This window comes from Vanellus vanellus (assembly GCF_965231255.1).
Source record: "Vanellus vanellus genome assembly, chromosome: 15".
NCBI lineage: Eukaryota > Metazoa > Chordata > Aves > Charadriiformes > Charadriidae > Vanellus > Vanellus vanellus.
In genome coordinates this window covers 705,985-726,283 of record NC_138920.1, presented here as the reverse complement: position 1 = coordinate 726,283, position 20,299 = coordinate 705,985, and the positions used below count along the sequence as shown (strand labels likewise).

At 54.2% G+C, this 20,299-nt stretch overlaps 1 protein-coding gene across 1 annotated transcript in view; it reads left to right on the top strand.

Moving 5' to 3' along the window:
* Nucleotides 1-20,299, top strand: part of LOC309678291 (rho GTPase-activating protein 39-like) — a 58,783-nt gene that overhangs the window by 17,525 nt on the left and 20,959 nt on the right. Inside the window, exon 2 of the mRNA XM_082491282.1 lies at nt 11,544-11,942. Within this exon, the coding sequence (XP_082347408.1) occupies nt 11,544-11,942 (399 nt within the window). The remainder of the gene's footprint in view (nt 1-11,543; nt 11,943-20,299) is intronic.

Genomic DNA, 20,299 nt, shown 5'->3' with positions numbered 1-20,299 from the left:
ACAACTATCTGAAAGGAGGTTGTAGTGAGGTGGGGTCGGTCTCTGCTCCCAAGTAAGAAGTGATAGGACAAGAGGAAATAGCCTTAAGTTGTGCCAGGGGAGGCTTAGATTGGATATTAGGAAAAATTTCTTCACAGAAAAGGTTATCAAACATGGGAACACACTGCCCAGGGAAGTGGTTGAATCACTATCCCTGGAGGTATTTAAAAGACGGACAGACATGGTGCTGAGGGACATGGTTTAGTGGTGGTTTTGGCAGTATTAGGTTGATGGTTGGACTCGGTGATCTTAAAAGTCCCTTCTAACCTAGACATACTCATTTCTATTCTACATCCCCGTCTCCCAGTCTTCACTCAGCAACATCGTTCAGAAACCTCTGTAAATGTTTTCTCCTTGTTGCTCAGTGTTCCCTTGTGTAGCAAACGAACGTCTCTGTGCCTGATGTAAATGAGCCTCTGGTACTTGGCTGTTCGCTTTGCTCCGTCATGGCTGCTATGGGATCTCTTTTCCCTTAGATAAAGATGATACAAAAATTGTTCTACTTTTCTTCTCCTTTATGGGGAAGCTATATGCCCTTTAGGACTGCAGCATGTTTGTGGCCGTGCAACGCCTTGCATGGTTTCACTAAGCCCAGGATGATCTATTCGTGCGCAGAAATGATTAAAATCAGTCGGCTGCAGAGTTAATGCTGCGGAATCATGTTCCTCGTGCAACATGAGTGATGTGGGCTGCTGCCCGGGGCAGTGGAGCAGTTGCTGGGTTTATGTGGTGGGGTAGCTTTTCCCAGACAGCTTCTGATTGTAGAGCCTTCTGTTGGGACTCTCCTTGGCATCGACCAGCTGAGGCAGCAGCTGCAGGGTCCCTGGCTGCAAGGGCTTCATGGCAATGCTGGGAGGAATCCCTGAAATCGGCAGCGGGTGATATAGGAGGCCATGAAGAGTAAATCTCAGTCCTGAAGCAGCTGGGCAGCAAGCTAGATAAATCAGGACCTTTGTCAGTAATTCCTAGAATGACAGAGAGGGCAGCGGGTGCTGCCATGTCCTTGAAATAGCAGGGATATCATGTGTGTGACATTACTTGCTTTGGCACAGGGAGAGCGCTTGGAGTGTGCTGCTTTTCCAGGGCTCTTGGCTTTTGCCCTTCATCCTTTTGGCAGGTGCATCTTCTCTGCCTCGTTCCTGCAGCCATATCAGCATGACGCTCTTGGCCCCGGGTGCAGCCTTGTCAGCATTGGGAAATGTCGCTCTGCTTAGGTCTGATTCTGTTCGGCAGCTGACGAGAGGCGTGGAGGACTTAGAGGTCCATAGAAACAAGAACAAGCCACGCACAGCTTTCTGGTCACTGACCAGGGTTTCAATCAGCAGGTAGCTCTGTGGTGCTGGGGCTCATTGTGAAGGCAGGAGACTTGTGTGGCTTCTGGCTCTGTCCCTTCCTCTTGCTGTGCGTCCATCCCCTTGACAAAAACAGGAACAGCTCAGGCCTAATTTTAGGGTTACATTCATGCTGGGAGGCTCTTAGGTGCCTTGAGTCCCATCTTGGCAGAACCTGTATGATTCAGTGCCAGCACACGCTCCTGGAGGTGGATAAAACCCAGCTCTGCTCTGACTGGAAGCATCTGTCTTAGCTTGGTGAGTCCCAAGAGACATAAGGAGAAAGCAGATGTGTGACACTAGCTACCTCCACTGTGGAGATTTGCACGCCTGAAAGGATCCGGCTGGTGCAGCTGGTGATGGCCTCGCACGAGCACCTACTGCCCCTTCGCTGGAGCTGCGTATGGATGGGATGGCCATGGTGACACTCACGAGCCGTGCTTACAGTGTTCATGGCTGTACGAATCCTCCCTGAAACTGGGGACACCGCCTCTGGGGGCAATGGGAAGGTGTCAGGCTGCTGCCCTGGGGCTGAACTTGGTATGCCTCGGTGGGGCAGCCCCAGGGGATGGAGGGAGGGCAGGATACATCCCAGCTGTGGTGGTCAGTTGTTGCTGAACTTGCAGGTTGTCCCAAAGTGCCTTCGCCTAAGCAGTTGTGAAGTATTTCCTCTCTATGATATTGCTAAAATTGAGGTTTTCCCATGTAAATTGTGTTTGTTGGGGACAAAGTCTGGTTATAAGAGTGTTGAGGTGGGATGTGGTCACTGTCACAGTGCAGCGCTGCTGGTATCACTCCCTGCAGCAACAGACCTGGCCATGTGTCCTGGGATTGATGTGGCCCGTGGCTGTGCAGGCGGGAGGACAGCACTGAGCTGCGTCAGGCCTCAGCTCCCCTCCGGGGCACCCCGTGTCCCCTGGGCAGGGACCGTCCGGCTGGCACCGAGCCTCCCTGCAGCTGCCTGCCCTCTAGCAGCTGGGATTTGGATGGGGCTGTGGATCCATGCAGCACGTTTTGGAAGGAGAGAGAGGGGATGAAAACTGCCAGTACTTTTTTTTTTTTTTTTTTTTTTTTTCCTTCTGAAACTCATTCTCAAATGCTCAGCCCTTAAAAGGAAAAACAACTCTACTGAAGCCTTCACTGAGTTTAGGAGGTGCCTCTGCGTCTGGGGCAAAGCAGAGCTTTAGGGAGGCTGTTTAAGGGTTGGGGGTTTGGGCTGTGCTCTGATGCAAAATGCAAACTCCAGCCGTGGTGGCAGGAGTGATCCAGGGGATGCCATGGCAGCAGCTCAATGTCTGGACAGGTTGTCTGGGCAGATCCTGTAGCCCAAGCAAGGAAACTGGCTCACTGCTTTGTTGTGGCCTGGGGCTCAAGCTATACAATGGATTTTGTTCCCCAGTCATGTAAAACGCCTGGGTTGGCTGGGACGGATGTGCAGGAGAGGCTGTCCAGCTGGATCCGTGTCCCTGGCCAGCTCAGGGATCCTTACAAAGAGCAGAGGGAAGCACCTGTAATCTTTGTGATGCTGAATGCTTCTTGACATCTTATGTCTGTCACGTTCTGCCCAGGCTACCGCGGCCACAGCTGGTTTCTAGCCATAATGCAATTCAAGGTGCTTACCCTCACCGACAATTTAGGGACAGAGAGAAGCCCTTGGTCTTCAAGGGAGCAGCAGGTCCTTTCCCCAGGCGCAGCAGCCAGCCCTGCTCTGCTCCTCTGACAGAGGAGCAGCAGCAAGAGCCCGTGCTTACCCTGGCTGTGCAGGCACAGACAGAGCTATGCCCAGTCTGCATCGTCAAGATTTTTTTGATGGGAGTGGATTTTACTTCTCCTGCCCTCAGGTGCAATTTCCTTTAGTGTTGGTCTGTGCAGTCCCCTGGCGCCTGTGCCCTCATCTCTGGTACCTGAACTCCTGCTCTGTTAATGCCCATCAGGTGCTTTATAGTCTGTCTCGAAGCAATGAAAATGGGGATGTTTTCTGCCCCTTCCTCTTCCTTCTGTCGCAGAACCCCTGTCCTATGGAGGAGGGATGGAGGATGGGGTGAGGGTGAGCAGCACTTCAAGTCGCTCTGTCTTTCCCTCCCCTTGGGGTGCTCTCTGCCTGGCTCCAGGGCTTGCCTGGGGGTGATTTCAGGGTCTGGATCAGTATGAACCTGAGGCTGCGAGTGGGGCTGCACAAGTCCTGGTGGGCCCTGTTTAGTGCAGAGTGCGTGATGGAGAGCATGAAGGTTGGTGTGGTGGGAGTTTCTGTACTGCCTTCCCTTCTCCCTGCTGAGATACAGTGCTCTGAGATGCCTGTGCATCCATCCCACCCAACGTTCAGGTGCTGGTGTCAGACCATAGGACCTTAGGCCTTTGGGGCTCTTCTGGGCTTTATTTGTGCTGTGACTGGGCATGGAGTCTGTCCTCCCTTGGGGAGGATTCCCCTCTGTCCCCATGCCAGGGCCTCTTGTGGAGACCCCAGGAAGTCTCAGCTATGTCCTGGAAGTCCTTGTTTCTTACTTCTTTCTCTCCAAGACAGGATCTTAGAGAAATCTGCTGTTAATTTGGGTGCTGCCCTGACCTGCTCCCATGGGATGAGCTGCCCCATTGCTGTCAGCTCTGCTCTGGACCTGGGGTGAATCGGGTGGCTCACAGCAGCAAGATGAGAGCCAACAGTGCTGGTACGAGGGCTGGGGGAAAGCTTGGGAATGGCTGGAGAAGCAGCAAGAACCAGCAGAGTGAGCAACCAAAAGGCCATCAAGCTTCTCATCTGATGTCTCTATCTTTGAAGATACCACTTAACAGAAGGCTAGGGGCTTTGCTTGTTTGGTGTGGGTTTAGTTTTTTTTGTTTGTTGGGTTTTTTTTAATTAAAGACACCAAGGTAATGAGATACTTTGCTTGATAGGACCTTTTCCAGGCTCTGTCCCCACCTCTAACCCACGCAGGTCATGGTGCTGTGCTCTGTTTTCTCTGTAGCTTGTCAGGCTGGGCTCTGCTCTCAGAGAGCTGCCCCTGTTCTGCTCTTGCTGGAGCTGAGCATACATGCTCAGGCTTTGAGCAATTGCAGCCATTTGTTCCATATTTTCACAGTCTGGTCTGTCTCCTGCGAAGCAGAGGTTGGTTGGTTTGCATAATGCTTATTTTCGGAAGCAGGAGAGTTTTAGGAACAGGCTGACACCATATTTATTTTAGTTCCTCTATAATTTTTGTTAGAAGGTTGCATGTGTATTCAAAGGAAAAAAGCTCAGATATATATATGTGTGTGTGGGGACAGGGTTGTTTTGGGTACATGTGTTTGTTTTTTTTTTCTAAGATCTAAATTACAGCTTTTCTGGACTTGGCTGAGAGAAGGCAGTGAATAAAGCCTAAATTGACTGAGTCAGCTGGTGGAGCATTGCTGCAGGGAGCTGGTGCTAGAGACCTTCTCGGGGGCCCTCTGTAGCTCCAGGATACGGATGAGTCTTACAGCCTTGTGCTGGCTTTGATGGGCAAATTCGAGTGACTTGCAGCCACCCAGGGGCTGCACTTCATTGCTCAGTGTCTGCACTGAGCGAAGTTTTCTAAGAGGAGTCTGTCTGACCCAGTGTGCTGTGGTGCTGTGCTGGAGTGGCCTTGCCCATCATGCAGAAGGTGAAAGGGCAAGCACAATCCTCTTAAAACAAAGCTGTGCTGATGTTTGGGTGCTTGAGCAGAGCCTGGGCTACTCTTCAGCCAGCCAGGAGCCTGGACCTGCAGAGGAGCAGCCATGTCAGCAGCTTTAGTGCCGCTGGGATGGTACTCACTCCCTATCCCTTAACTGGTTTGCCTTCGTCTGCTTCTGGGGCTTCCCTTTGGAGCGCTCAGGATTGTAAACATGGCTGCGCTCTCCATAAGGCTACTCCTGCTCCCTCTCTTGGGCCCCTCATCATACTCTCCTTTAGCAGCAAACAAACGACCATCTGATCTCCCTATCTCTGTAAGACAGATCACTTCAGATGCCTGTCCCCATCACCCCAGCTGCTTGGTGCAGCGAGGAGCCCTGTACCCCACGCACGGGTCCCTGCCTCCCACTGCTGTCACAGCGTGACCGGTCTCTGAGAGTTGTACTTCAGACTGTGTGTGTCTGGTGGCCAAACTCTTCATTCCTCATCCTCAAGGAGGACCACTTAATAGGCACTTAGCCTTGGCATTGACACATCCTCAGTTGGATGACCTCTGATGATGGGATCTGTGTGGTCCTGGGGCCCCACCACCTCCCGGGTCTTTGCAGAGGCTTCAGCAGCCCTGGCTTGGAGCCACAGGCAAAGAACTGCAGCTCTTTGTGCAAGGATACAGCAAGGTTGTTGCCCTGCGCAGGGCATGGTAGCAACACCTTGTCTGTGCAAGGTGTGGAGATGATGTAAAGATCAACACTCGTAAAGGTCATGTTGACCTATGGTCCCTCAAGTTCTTCAGTCTCCTGCTGTCCAGCAGGGTCATGTGTCCTCTGAGTGCAGTCATCCTTCTATGATACTAAATATGAGACCATACACGGGCTGCGTTCAAACTCCTGTTTCCTGGAGGAAGAGCTTAATTTCCCAGTTGTTTTTCTTTGTCTTGAGGCCACCTTTGAGCATGCTGTAGGCTCCCTTTGAGGACATTAATCTTAAAAAAAATCCCACTTGGTGTGGATTCATGTTTGGCCAAGAAGGACTTGGTACTGCCCCAGCTCTCTGCATAGCTCATCCCAAAGAATGGAAGTGGGGGAAGGAGGTGGGATCTTGGCTCGGAGCACAGGAGTCCAAAAACTACAGAACACGGAAGAACATGAAGAACATGGGCACAGGTTGGAACATAGGATGGTCCGTTCAAATACACGGAAAAACTTCTGTACGGTGAGGGTGACAGAGCACTGGCACAGGCTGCCCAGGGAGGTTGTGGAGTCCCCTTCTCTGGAGATTTTCAAGACCCGCCTGGATGCAGTCCTGAGTAATGTGCTCTGGGCAATGCTGCTTTAGCAGGGGAGTTGGACTAGATGATCTCTAGAGGTCCCTTCCAACTCTGAAAACTCCATGATTCTGTGAAATGGGCCATTGAGCTGTAAGAGCTCTCCTTGTAGCCATGCAGAGGGGTTTGCTCACAGCCTGGTGTGAAGCTCCCCGAGGCAGGGGTTTCCCATGGCTTTCCTTGGGGCTCTCATGCTCTTGGCAGGTGAATGCCTCCTTGAGTTGGTGCTGAGCAGCGTGCACAGGTAATGAGTGGAGAGAAGGCTTCGTGCAGAGGGCTGGATGGTAACCTTGCGCAGGTCTCGAGCTGACAGCTCCAGCTGAGAAAAGTCTCTCTACTATTCTTATCTTTGGATGGCTTTGCAAAGAATTTGTGGTGTCCAGGGACTGTGCTTGGCTGCCTGAGCTGTGGTGTCACTTGGGTGATGGTGGCAAGAAAACCAGCTCTCCTGTGAAGTAGTGGCCTTTCGACTGCTTGAGGTTTCTCAGCTCTTCCTGCAAGCGACTATTTTCTTCTCTTGTATCTGGTCCCTTCCATTTCTAGTGCTGCTCCCTTTTAGTTAAAACAATTTTTTTTCCTGGACCTTGCACTAACATCTTTGTGAGAACATCTAATCAGGAGATGCTAGCAGGGTGCTCTTTCAGGCTGAAATACCCTTTTTAAAAAACTATTTTTTTTTTTTTTAATTCCTAGGTGTTATGGTTTGAGAAAACCCACAACAATTTATTGTTGTTTAGACAATTATTCTATCACCCGGTGACCCCTCCCCACCTGGGAAAGGGAATCTGGAAGAAACAAGGAAACCCAGGGGCTGAAATATAAACAGATTTAATAGCATAAGATTAGATAATTAACGTCAATAACACTAAAGAACCAGGATTGATCCCAATACCAACGTAAAATATACAAGGATTATCCTCAGACCATTCTATCCATAGGAAACTGTGCACTCCCAGTAGGGGACATCCAATGTGGGACACTGCGAGCGCTGTGGCTTCGGGAGGAAGGGAAGGGCTCAGGGCTCCGGCACCAGGGCACAAAGTTCTCAGGATGGCAGCCATCAAGGGAGAGAGTACTTCACAGCAAACTTTCTAATTTATATTGAATGTGATGTTCATGGTATGAAATAATCCTATTGGCAGCTTGGGTCAAGTGCCCGGGTCTCGCTCCTCCTTGTCCCTGCACCTGGCAAGCTTGAAAACACTGAGACCTTGAAACCCACACACCATAGCTGGCTGTAAAGTAAATATTTTCACAAATTCAGACACCAGAGTCTTCTAAAAGTGCAGTTTGGCCAAGCATTAGAAGAGAAATTAATCCTGGACACTGGGCTTTGCCAAGCAGGAGTGGCACCCAGGAGGGACCCAAGCTGTTTTTGAAGGAGCGAAGTTTGCAAATGTCCATCACCTCTATCCCAGAGGCTGGCAGGACAGAGCGCAGCCACTTGGCCTTTTGCCTGCTTTGTCTACACAGCACTTCATAAAAAAACAAGCTGCTGGCCTGTGAGGGCTGAGCCTTCAGGTGGGAACAAACCCATCTGCCCACGCGAGATGCAATTGTGCACAAAAAGCCCTATGCTTCCTCCTCCTTCTTGCATGCCTGGTGCACCGTGCCCCCACACAGCACCCCGCTGCTTGGGGACCGAGTCCCGCCCCCATGGCCCTGCCACCCCTCCAAAAAATCAGTGTGCTCGGGGCAAGTGCCTTCGCAGTCAGGTGGGACTCAGGCCGCTTAGGGTGAGCGGCTGGAGCTGTGGCTATGAGGCGTGGAAAGTACTTGTGTATGTGCTCAGGACACAGAGGACGCTCCTCAGATCTCTCCAACAATACAAGAGGATTCACAGTGGGAACGGGAGTTTGTTGTTGGAAACGAGTGGGGATTTTGTTGGAATTCCCCCATGTGGGCTCTGGTGCCAGGGTTAGTTCCCTGGTGCTGCCGCGGTGCCAGCAGGCTGCGTGTCCCCATGCTTGGGCTGCGGTGGGAGTTCAGTCTGGGTTTGCAAACTGGGCTTGCAGGGAAGTCCTGTGCCTGGGGACATTGAGTCCCAAGAGGTGAGATGGACTGAAACGACCGCAGTGAGCCACTGGTGTGACCGTGACCAGACGCTGCTGTGCCAGCGGGAGCGAGTGCACGCTCCATGGCTGCTGCTCAGCCAGCACTTGGAGCTGAGACAATGGAGAGTGGGGGAAAAACGTTATTCAGGCAATTCCCAAGAAACTTCTTTAACCCCGTCAAGGGGAGTTGGAATTAATTATTTTTTTTTTTATGTCTAAGTCATGGCCTTATCTCTCTGCAATCCTGGGTTTATCACGTCTTTCCAGAGTTCCTGATGTTATGTTCAAGGCTTGTGTGGCAGCCCGGGGCTGGCCCTGCTCCAGGAATGTGCTTCTTGCTTTTCCTTTTCTTTCTTTACATATGAATGTGATTGTACCAAACTCTTTGGTATTTCAATGTGTTCTGTGCAGATTTTTTCCCTGGTTAAACTCCACCTCAGTCATCCTCAGCCCCTCAATTTTAAGGGGAGCAAAGAGGTCACCAACCAAAGTCATCCACTTACGTGTCTTTGCATGCAAAGATAAATGTAAGCTTGTTAAAACGGAAGACTATAGTTAGCAACACACGCTCAGTTGTGGCCAAGTGCCATGAGAAGAATTCGTTATTTTCAATGGCTTGCACTTAACAGAAAATAGTTGACCTCTCCTGTCTCCCGAGGAGCAACAGCACTGGTAGAGCAGTCGGTGTTTCAGAGCTTTGCTAATCCTCTTGCTGGCAAAACAGATCAAAACCAGTGTGCTCTTGAACATTAAAAAGGTTCATCGCTCAACTGCATCTTGATCACTCAGTTGGGTCTTGCAGGGTTGGTTGTTTGTTTGTTTGTTTTTTTTTTTTTTCCTTGTCAAGCAAATACTCCATAACCGCCTCCTTTCTCTCTCCCAAGCTCCTCCATGTGTTTCTGTATTGCTTTTGGGGGAGGGGGGTCGTGCCATGCCTGCTTTCCTCTTCCAGCCCTTCCAATGCCTGCTCTTCTCCCCAGGGTGGCGTGCTGTGCTCCCCACCTTTGGGTGAAGCCCCCAACCTTCCAGTACCGGTGGCAGCCTCTCCCCCCTTGAAGCTGCCAGGGTGCCACCTGGGTCTAAGTCCCCTTTTCAGTACCCTGTGCCCCTTTTCCTGTTGACTGCCTGTCCTTCCTGTGAAGAGTTATAGGGTTCTTGGAGGTCACTCTTCCTCTTATGTCCCCTCAGAGCTGTCCCTTAGACCCTCTTTGCCAGTTCCTTGCTACCTGCACTTCTTCGCTATTGTCTCTGTGGACATGCTTGTCTCGTTATCCTCCCAGCACTGCTGGACTCTGCTGCTGCCCTTGTTTTCCCTTTTTATGCCCTTTTTATGGATGACACCTCTTTGCAGTTGACGATGCCCTTGGTAATTTGTTCCTGTGCCTATGGTTAGACATTGCAATTGTATGTAAATAATTGGACTGGCTCTGTGATTCCCACCCCGAGCCATGGCATGGAGGGCTGGTATGACTGTTCGTGTTGCACCTTAGATCAAATAGGGGAACTGATGTAGTTTTGACCAAAAAATAGCAAACAACAAACCAGATGTTTTCTGGACACAGGGTTTTCCAAGCGGGACCACTCGCAGGCACACTCTTGGCAGTGCCCTGCCTTGGCAGTGGTGGGAGTCCAGCAGGAATCTGTGCTGTAGGGAAAGGTAGTGTGCTCTGCTCCCAGCTGCTTGTTGGACCAGTGTGAATGGTCGTGGTGGTGATAGCCTGGGCCGGGTCAGCTGATCTGGCTAAAAACAGACCCGCGTCACCAAAAAAGGGGCTTTTGCCCCGATTAGCTTCCCCAGCCAGCCTGGGTGCAGCTGGAGGTTGTGTAAGCCCCCAAGGCACCGGGTCAGGAGTGGGTTTCGAGGGTGGCCCTGGACCTTTCCTCTTCATATGGCTTTTATTAATGACAAAAGCAACTTAGGTTAAATAGGGCCTCCTTGCAGCCTCTGCCGACACAGAGTGGAGGAGGAGGGTGGAGGGCCCGGACTCGGGGGTGCAAGCAGGAGCTGGGGGTCACACATAGGTTCTGTCTGTGACTTCAGCTTCACGCTTGAGCGTGCTGCCAGGGGTAGGATCATTTTAGTGGCAGCATCTCTCCTGCAGGGGAGGAGATCTTGCTGGGGTCTGCACCCCCTCCCGTTTACCTGGGCCAGCCAAAATGGTTTTGGCTGTAGCATCGTGGAGGTGTTGGTTTTGCTGAGCTCCTCTGCTCTCACCTGGACCAGTGTTTTGGGGTAGGTGGGTCAGTGTTAGAAGCTCATGTACCATCTATGAGGACTGCACGGCCCAACAGCTCTGTTGCCACAAACCCGTTTTGCTGATCTGCCAGAAAATGAAGCCTACAGCACTGGCCACATTGCTTTCTCACTGAGCCCTAGGCTGGGCCAACATGGGTGCTGGCAAGGGACCCTGGGGCTGGAGGGGGTCCTCCTCTGGGTGGCAGAGGGGTTATGGATCGATGGCAGGCCGTGCCTGTCCTTTTTGTAACCTTGCACCCAAAGGGCAACCGAGGGCTTTGTCCCATCAGCCAAAGGAGGAGGGGAAAAGCTTGCAATGGAGATAGTCTCATCCATCAGTCACTTCCTGCATTTATCTTTTGGGCAAGCAAGTGTTGGCTTCAAGCAGGGACCAGGGGACCCAGAGGTCCTCTCCAGCCCCACAGCTCATGAGCCCTGCAGGCAGGCTGCCCACAGTGTCAGGACCCAGGGGTTTGGGCTACTGAGGTGGCATTACCAACAGGGTGCAGCTCCCAAAAGGAGCAGATCCTGCATTGCAGATCCTCCCCGCTCTCAAGAGTTCCCCTGCACATCTCGCCAGGCGCCTGCACTCCTGCGATCGTGCCAGCCCTTGATGTGAGTTATCAGAGCATCAGCAGACGATGCTTGCCCGCCCTATGCTGCTTGTCCCAGGCTGGTGAGTGGCGTGAGCTGACGTCCGGGTGGGGGGTGACCTCCCCTTCCCTGTGCCAGGGAGCTGCTGATTTGGCTTGGCCTCATCTCAAAGCCTTCCTCTCATCTTCCCCTGAGCTGGTTAGATTGCTGAATGGCCCCAAGCAATGCTTTGATCTGCAGCACAGCTGCCTGGCAGAGGCAGTAGCTCTGTAGGACTTGCGGACAACCCATTTGCCTCGAGTCTCTGGCCCCGACTAATACAACTTTCATGTCCCTACAGCTCGGACTGGGTGGAGATCATCGAGCCCCGCTCCCAGGAGCGGATGTATGTCAACCTGACCACCGGTGAGTGTGGCTGGGAGCCCCCTCCCAACCTGAAGGTGCGCCAGTCCGACCAGAAGCAGTGGTGGGAGCTCTTCGACCAGAACAACAACCGCTTCTACTACTACAATGCCATCACACGGCAAACCGTGTGGCACCGACCCCAGGGCTGCGACATCGTGCCCTTGGCACAGCTCCAGGCCATGAAGCGCAGTTCCCAGCCTGACTGCCGAGGCCGGCAGCACCGGGGCAGCACCAGCAGCGACGGCAGAAGCACTCCCATCCAAATGGCTCTCTTGCAGGAGATGGAGAAGGGCAAGGGGGACTGTGCCGCAGAGAAGAGGAAAGACCCTGGCAGGTAGGGAGAGCTTTAGCCTTCTCTGTTTACATCTAATGTGTGGTTTCGGTTGCCAGGCAGGCACTGGCTGCCTGGCAAATGGGCTGGGAAGCTGCGCTGCCTTGAGAGAGTGCAGCACTGGGACAAAGTGCTGCCAGGCCAGTGATCACCGCATCCTGCCCTCCTCTTCCCAGGATACAGCTGTCCACTTTCGTCACTGCGGTACCACTTGAACATCCTCAGTCTGGACCAGGCTTTGTTTGTGTGAGGCAACATAAAACCGCACATCAAAAGATAATCATTGCTCCAGAGTGCTTTGTGCTAAATAGAAGCCTAAGCAGGGGATGGGCAGGAGTGTCATGCAGTGATGAGAGCTCTGTTGGACGCTCATGGTGAGGTTTACTGGGATGGCTGAACTGTCGTGCAAGGGCTGCTGCCGTGTACAGGTGAGCCTGGCTGCTCTGGCTCTTTCCCTCCCCACTGGCTTTGCTGCTTGCATGTGCTTGCAGCTTTGGCCAGGGTGGGAGGTGGGGCATCAGGGACAGAGGTCCTGGGCACCGTTACTTCCTCACATAAGCCCGAAATGAAAGAACAATAACGGGATGCTATTTTGTTTGGCTAAGAGATTTTCTTACACTCAAACCAGTCTGACAACAATTGAGGTGTTTTTTTTTGTATTGAAACTTTGCCAGCATCAGCTGCACAAAAGCATCCCCTCCCTCTGTGGGGACAGTCCCTCCGCCTGGAGCACTGCCCAGGGCTGCCCTGCTTCCCTAGTGCCCTGTCTGGGCATCATCCTGCCCTGGAGAACATGGTACCAGCAGCTGGGGAGGCCATGCTGCGAGCAGAGATGAGTCACCCAAGGGCTAGAGCAGAGCTTGGGTGAGCCTGGCGCTCTTGCCATCCCTGCCAGTGCTCTTTGTCCCCACTTCTGGGCAGTGCAGCAACCCAGCCTGGGTTTTGGATCAAGGTTGCCTCTCTGCGTGCCTGGTGCTGGCGAGGAGAGAAGAATATGATGCCAATATGATGAAAACCATGTAGGATGGCAATTCTGGAAAATACATGTTCTAGAGTGCCCTAAACTGAGGTTTATCACTTGTTTGCTGCGCACTGCGAGATGCTCCTGTATTCACTTCAGATCTCTGTGACTGGGAGACACTGCTTGTGCACATACAGTGCACCAGAAAGAGCCCAGAGCTTTACTGGGTCCTGTAATGCTTCCAGTGCCTCTTGCCCCATGAGCAGCCCCTCTGAGCTTCAGACCCATCCAGAGGATGATCCCTGTCCTGCCAGGAGAAACCTAAACAGTGAGAAGTGCCTTAAGCTGAACCCCAGTAGCTCCCAGTTCCCTCTGGTCCCCTCCCAGTGACCACAGATACGCCACAGGCACATGGGATTTGCCATGAGCCGGCTGGCTTCCCCTCCTTGTCCCTGGGGCAGGCAGAACAGGCACTGACAAACTGTTTTCCAGAGGAGCGAGGGCAAGAGCTCCTCCTGAGCTCCACGGGGTCAAAATACTTCTGACTCAAGGCTTTCAGGAGTGAAACATGGCCTCCTCTGCTTCAGTCCAGGGAACTGTGTCTCGAGGGATAAGTGATGCCAGCTGTGACTCGTCCCTCAGCTCTCCAGCCCTCTCGGCAGGAGGGACCATGCAGGCCCCCTCGTATAGGAGGAAGGGGAGCAATGTGATGTGGGCAGGGATTTGGTTTACCTTTCCTTGCCAGCCAGGCTGGTGCCAGGCGGCATCTCAGGCATCACTGCCAGTTCTCCTGCAAGGAAGGGGAGTGGGAAGGGGTTCTCCCTCGCTCCATTTTGAGCCCAAGTTTTTGCAGCAACCTCGGGGCACTCCATTGAAGGGAACACTGGGAAAGGTGTGAGTGGCAGCTCGCTTGGGAGCTAACAGGCTGCTTGGATGTGTGAGGCTCTTCCAGATCCCCACACCAGTAAGGCGACAGCATTTGGCTGTGGAGGCTGCGGTCTTGGAAGCAGGAGACTGAGCAGTGTTTCCTTGCACATCCATCATGTGTCATCACTGCTATTTGTGAGCGGGGGTTGCACATCCGGTTATGGCACAGAGAACGATTTCTTTACCCGAGTCTGACGCTCAAGGAGAGATTTCTTGCCTTTTGCTAGCTTGTAAGATGGTAAGCAAAGAGCTGAGCCCAAAGCAAGTGTTCCCAGGTGGGGTCTAATGCCCTTGCTGGCATGTCTGGTCTCGTAACAGCAAAAGCACACCAAGTTTGTCAGTGCTGTTGTCTGCGTTGTTCTCCAAAGACAAACACAAGTGTGTCCTCTTCCTTCCCGTCGCAGGGATACAGCTGTATAAACAGAGGGCGAATAGGTTGAGTGCTGTTGGTAGCATTTGACATCTTTATAGGTACCTGCACCCAAGACGGTTTCACTTTTGTCTCTAATGGTAGTGCAAAAGATTTGTTTTTCTCCCTTTCGTGTTTGTCGTCCCATGATAGATGAAGAGGCCAGAAGAGACCAGTGTGGTCCCCAAGAGGGGCCTCCTGCAAGCACATGCCACAGAGAGCTGGGGGAAGGGATTTCATCCTTTTTTTCAGTCATACTTTGTGGCTGAGTGTTTTTTTTTTTTTTTTTTCTTTTAGCAGACTGATTTTTCCCACCCTTCCTCTCTTGTGCCTTCTCTCAGCATCGCTAAATCTGCTGTGCCCGCTGCCTTGTCTTGATGCTGCCAAACTGCTGCCGCACACTGCAGCGGAGTGGAGACGCTCCTGGACAGGCGAGCACTGCACTGCTGCTCCTTGCTGCCCGTCCCCTCCACCTATGGGCTGATCCCACCTCCTCCCTCTCTGCCCCACTGCTCATTGCTGCTCTTCCAGCTCTCTAAAGCACACCAGCTCAGAGCAGCCCACTATTGACACTGGCCCTTGGCTTTCCCGGGTGGCTCGGGGAGGTCCTGGGGAAATGGCAGCTGCATGCTGAGGGGGAGATGCTGCTGCGATTCCCGGAGCCTCCTGGGGAAGCCCTTCTGCCTGTGTATGTGCTCTTGATCCTGTTTTGGTTTGTGGCTGTGTTTCCCGGGTCTGCCCAGCCCAGCACTGGCTCTGCTTCTCCCTCACTGGAGCAAGGATGGCGGGGAAGAACTTGCCTTACAGCTCCAGATGCCTCCTGAGCACTTGGGATCCTTGGGAAGGAAGACAGACTCTCTCCAGGGGAGATGGGGGCCAAATGATCCTTGCTGGAAAGCTCTGCAAAGGACAGACGTGTTCCCTTGGGGACCGTGAGACCAGCCTGGGGCTGAAAGCATCCAGAAGCATTTTGGAAGTGTCTTGTGAGTGGCTTCAGCTGTGCTGGGGTTTTCTGGAGCTTCTTGGGCCTCATGAGTGAGAAGGGGCTGGGCATGGTGGAGGGCCAAGGCCAGAAGAGAACAGTCTTGCTGGGAGTGGAGCTTGTATGCTGGTCTGCAGCATTCGGGCATGGCACTGGTCAGGGCCGCAAGTGGGCTCTGCCATCCCCAGCCCCGCTGTCTGTGCAGACCAGCCCTTTTCCTCCTCTTCCCGTTGTTCTCCCAGGGTTGGGGACTTGTTTCAGTGTGGGGTTTCCAAGGTTCCCTTTGTGATAACAGTGCATCTCAAAGTCCTCCAGGTAGAAATCCGCCGTCCCCAGGAAAGTCTCATCCCCTAGCACAGGAGAAGGGTGTGTCCCTTCTGCATGGGTGGCAGGTCGTGCTGCCCATCCCCTCCTCACCCACCTTCCCCATGGCTCAGCATCCTGGGCTGGGAGGGAGAAGGGGCTTGGTCTCACCATGCCAGGAAGCTGTGCTGGAAGGGGAGTTAGAGGAGATGTGTGATATGAAGCCCATGAAGGTGGCTATGAGGGTACCTCTGCCTCTTCCAAGTCTGGTTTGCCTCGTCACAGGGCTTACATCTCTCAAAGCCCAGTCTAAGCAATGCCAATATTAAGTTCTTCATAATCAAACAAGAAACACCATCAGTATTCCTAACACAAGTTTGTTTCCTTCCTAGGCCGCTGGCCTTGGGGCAGGGTGCACAAACACAACATGCTTCACATGTGTCCACAGAGCTCTCCTCGCGGCCATGCAGGCCTGGGTTTGGGTGGGTCGCCTCCACGGCATCTCCATCCCTGCTTCAGCGTGGGCAGCAGCAGCAGCAGTGCCGCTGTAATACAAACATCCCTGTTCGGTCACCTCTGTCAAAGCACCAGGAAAATGACTGCTGGAAAGGGCAGAGCTGAGGTGCGGGGCCTTTTCTCTAGGCTTCTGGGAGGGAAGAGCAAACAATGGAGCTCGGGAGCCTGGGAAGAGCTGCCGGATACGCTAGTCCTGCTGGAGCTGGGTGCGGGCTGGGAAAGCTGGCACTGGGTTGTGGTGTTTATATTGGAGCTACTTGAAAGCATTCCTCGAAGGAATGGTCTCAGGGGACTCAGCAGGGTCTCTGCTGCTGGTGGCTGAAGAGCACGGCCAAGAGGCTGTGTTGGGACGTTTCTCCACCACTGGCTTTGCTTTACATTAGGGCTTTCACTGCTCGGAAGGACAAAGCCATACCTTTTTCCATGATGGGAAGTCAGGAAGTCCCCATTCACTTCTGCTTGGTCTTTTCGGCAGCCTGCGGGTGGGGTTGAGGGAAGCTGTACCCAGATGTGGCTCCAAGAGAGCATTCATGGGTGTGGAAATAGTCCTTTCAAAAAAGCCTTGTCTTCTCTGCAGTAGTGCTGCTTTCCTCTGATCTCCAGCAGCCAGGGAGACGAACAGGCACAGTGGAATACAGCACACGTTTAGAGGTTTCACTTCTCCTGTCACATTCACTTACAAGCCACCTGGTCAGGGGGAGCATGGTGGCCATGGTCAGGCTGAAGCCTGGCTTCCTCTGCCCTCAGTGATGCCGGAGCAGCACAGCTCCCCTGTCTCCTCTGACCCTGTGAGACTGCGCTGGGTATCCCAGCGGAGCCGTGCAAGGACACTGCCGTGGCATGAGGAACATGCCCGAGTCCCACGCCAGCCCTGAATGCAAAGCTCCCAAGTGCAGTACCCTCCCCTTGAAGTTGGAGTGCCTGTGGGCACAGAGCGGGCATTGGGGTGCCCTGGGGAGGTACCAATACCCAGCGGGTACTGAGGAACCCCTGGCAAATGTATGGGTACCTGGACCAGTCCTCGTATCCCAAATCGCAGCTGGAGAGGAGTGGTGGCACAGTGGCCTTACTCATCTCCTGCCTCTGACTGCACCTTTGCAGCCCACCCTGCTCAGCTTCTCTGCGTGGCCGTCGTGCAAAAGGCCCCAGTGCCATCGTCCCTTGAGAGCTGCCTGAGCGCCACTGGGCTCTGCCGGCTCTGGGGTTCACAGCAGTTGGTCTGAACTGGGCTGGGCTGGGTCCCAACGCGAGCTTTGCCCCTCAGCCTGAAGGAGGGAACATGAGTCCGCTGAGGCAGTGGAACCTGTTTCATCGGCCCTGTTACCTGTCAGGGTGCAGACCACAAGTGCTGAAAACCTGCTGCGGGGAGGCTTGCTGCTCGCAGCGGAACACCTTGCCTTGTTGCCTTGCCATGGCCGTCTGTCTAAGCTGTCCTGCTGCCCTGCCGGCTGGTCTCGGAGCATCTGCGGAGCAGGCCCAGGGAGAGCCCAGTGCCAGCATGGAGCTCCCGTGCTGAGGCACCACCCCGTCCTCCTGTCCCAGGCGTGGGACGCCTTCCTCCCGCCCTGGTGAAGTGACTCAGGGCAGAAAGGAGACGTTGTGCTTCGGGGCGCCCATTGGAGGTAGACAGCTTGTCCTCTGGGGGAGGCCACAAGCACAGCATCCCCTTTTCTCTTCTGGATCAAATCCCTCAATCCTTATCTAAGGGCAAAAATCTGGGCTTCGCTCTTTTTCATGGATGCAGAGGAGAAGGTTGTCACCAGCTGGGGTCCCACAGAACCCTAAAATCATAATGTCGTGCTAAGGTGGGGCCCTGTCTCTGGAGGCCGGGCTGGTGGTGCTGTTCAGATGCCCAGCCCCGCACCTGAGCAGGGACAGATCAGGACGTGCCCAGTGCTGCCGCGTGGGTGCAAATCGGGACAGGCTCTGATAGGACTGATCAAGCAGGAGGTGGTGCCATCCTCGCCGCGGCACAGAGCTGAGCGAGGAGGCGGCAGGGCTTCAGGCTGAGTTCCTGCTGCTGCAGGTTGGCGGGGTTTGGTGAGTGCCGGAGCGGCGGGCACTGGTGGGCCTGCCAATGCCAGGAAGTACCGGTGCACGCTGAGCCTGTGCAGGGGGACGAGTCTGGTCGTGCCGTGCCTGACAGAGGTGGGTCTGCTGAGCCTTTGCTGAGCCGGTGGTTCAGCTGTGCGTGGAGCTGGGTGGACGTGTAATGTTGTAGCTCAGGGAGAGGAATAACCTCGGAAGGTGGCTCATGGGATGTGGGATCCAGCGCCTTAGCAGAGCGCAGGTTTAATTTCCAGCCCTGCTACAGCTGGGTGTCTCTCGAGGCCGGGGCACAGCTCAGGGGCTGCAGGGCTGCGGCTGTTCTCCCCTGGGACCCGGCAGCTGGATAGTGCTGGTCCAGATGCGATGCTGCTCCAGCCATAGCATTGAGTTAAAGTCACTCCCATGCAGTCATCCCTGGCATGTGAGCGGTTTGGCCCTGCTTGTCCTTGAAACGGCTCTTTGCGGGTCTCACTTTTCTGCCACAAAAAGAGCCACTGGTACAGCCAAACAGAGGGGTAGGTGGAAGGGTGTCAGAAATGCTCATTTAAAAGCCTACCAGCTCTTGCTGCGCTGGTTCTTCCTGTTAGTCCAGGAGCTCTTCGAGGAACAACCGGGTCTGTGGCAGCGCCTGTGCTTGGGATCAGGGCTTGGCTGTGTGCAGGAGGGATGCATCGGTGCGAGGCACAGTCCCTGCGGTCCCAAGGGAGGGATGCCTGGTGGTTTGCAGGACTGCGTGTCTTCACCAGTGCTGCCCCAATCCTGCTGTTACTGTTGGCTGTTCCCTGCCCGTGTCCTCACTTGGTGCGCTCGCGGTTACCCTCTGCTCCGGGTATCACATCTCAGGAAAGAAGCACGCAGAGGACAAGCCACTGATGGCAAAACAGGAGGGGGAGAGTGGGGGCTGTGCTTGATGGCAGCTTGGGCAGGTGGAGGGAGGCCAGTCCCAAATCCCTTGGTGTTTTCCAAGCAGCTGCTCTTGGGACAGGGTTTAGGTCAGTCCTGGGCTGCGATGCTGTGAGCGGGAGGTCGTAGCTGGGGGAGAGTCCTTCCTCATGGCAGTGGCATCTCCATCTTGAAGTAGTATCAGGAGCTCCCTTAAATTAAAACCCTTTGTGCCTTAGCGGGAGATGCTGGTAGAGGTCCCTGGAGCAGGGGAGACCCCAGGATGGGAAGCAGAGGATGGCGGCCCTTTCTCAAACCCTCTCCAGTCACCTGGTTAGTTGCACGAGGCAGAGACATGTGTCTGTCATGGGGAAGGAGCCTGGCCTTGCAAAGGCAGTGGTGCAGCACGGTGCGGCCAGAGGGCGGCGGGGGCCTTTGGACCCTGGCGGGCAGCCCGCGACAGGGCAGCACTGGCCTCACCCGCGCCTCTCCTGGCACCACTGTGCCAAGGTGGGGTTCACAGCGATGCAGTGCCGTCAGAGAGCATGTTTTGCCAAAGAAATGGTAAGCGGTGGATGGGGAAGGGGTATGCCACCCCCTCAGGAGTGGAGTGATTGGGAACGGACGTGGGATGTTGGGTGTGGGGCAGAGGATGTGGGGCAGGTAAGCGGGTGGGGAGCAGGTGAAATAGGGCACCTACAGTGATGTGGGGCTGCTGCTGTGGGGCAGATATGTCCCCCTGGGGAGGGTGCGGGGGGAGCAGGGTGTGTACAGATGCACCCTGCCGGTGGGAGAGCCACGGGGGGAGGACCCCCATGGAAGCCATGCTGAAGGAAGGGACTGGTGCCCGGCTGGTGAAAGGCCTCTGGAGAGCAGGAGCAGAGCTCAAGGGGGTTTGGGATGTCCAGATATCTTGGGGCTTGGCAGGGAAGGCACAAGCAGGGGGCAGCATCGCCCAGAGGCAGCTCTGGGCATGCGGTGGAGGTGGGTCCGTGTGCCGGCGCAGGGGCCATGCAGGACAGGTCAGCAGTGCGGGATGGGGAACAAGTGTTAGAGTTCAAATAGAGCAAAATGGCTGTGAAGGTGTTACAGGAACATCTCCCATTGCAGGTGGGGCACATGCACTTTGCCCTCAGGTCTTACCCAGTGACAGCTGGTAGGGGATACATGGAGGGAGGGCACAAAATAGGGCCAGGTTTAAGGGGACCTTCCTGGGCACAGTAGTACCCTCGAAGACCTGGAAGCTCAGGCTGGTTTTACAGCCTTTCCACTCCCTTTTCTTCAGAAGTCACAAATATAGACTGGGTATAGCTGCAACCTGACAGCAGGTT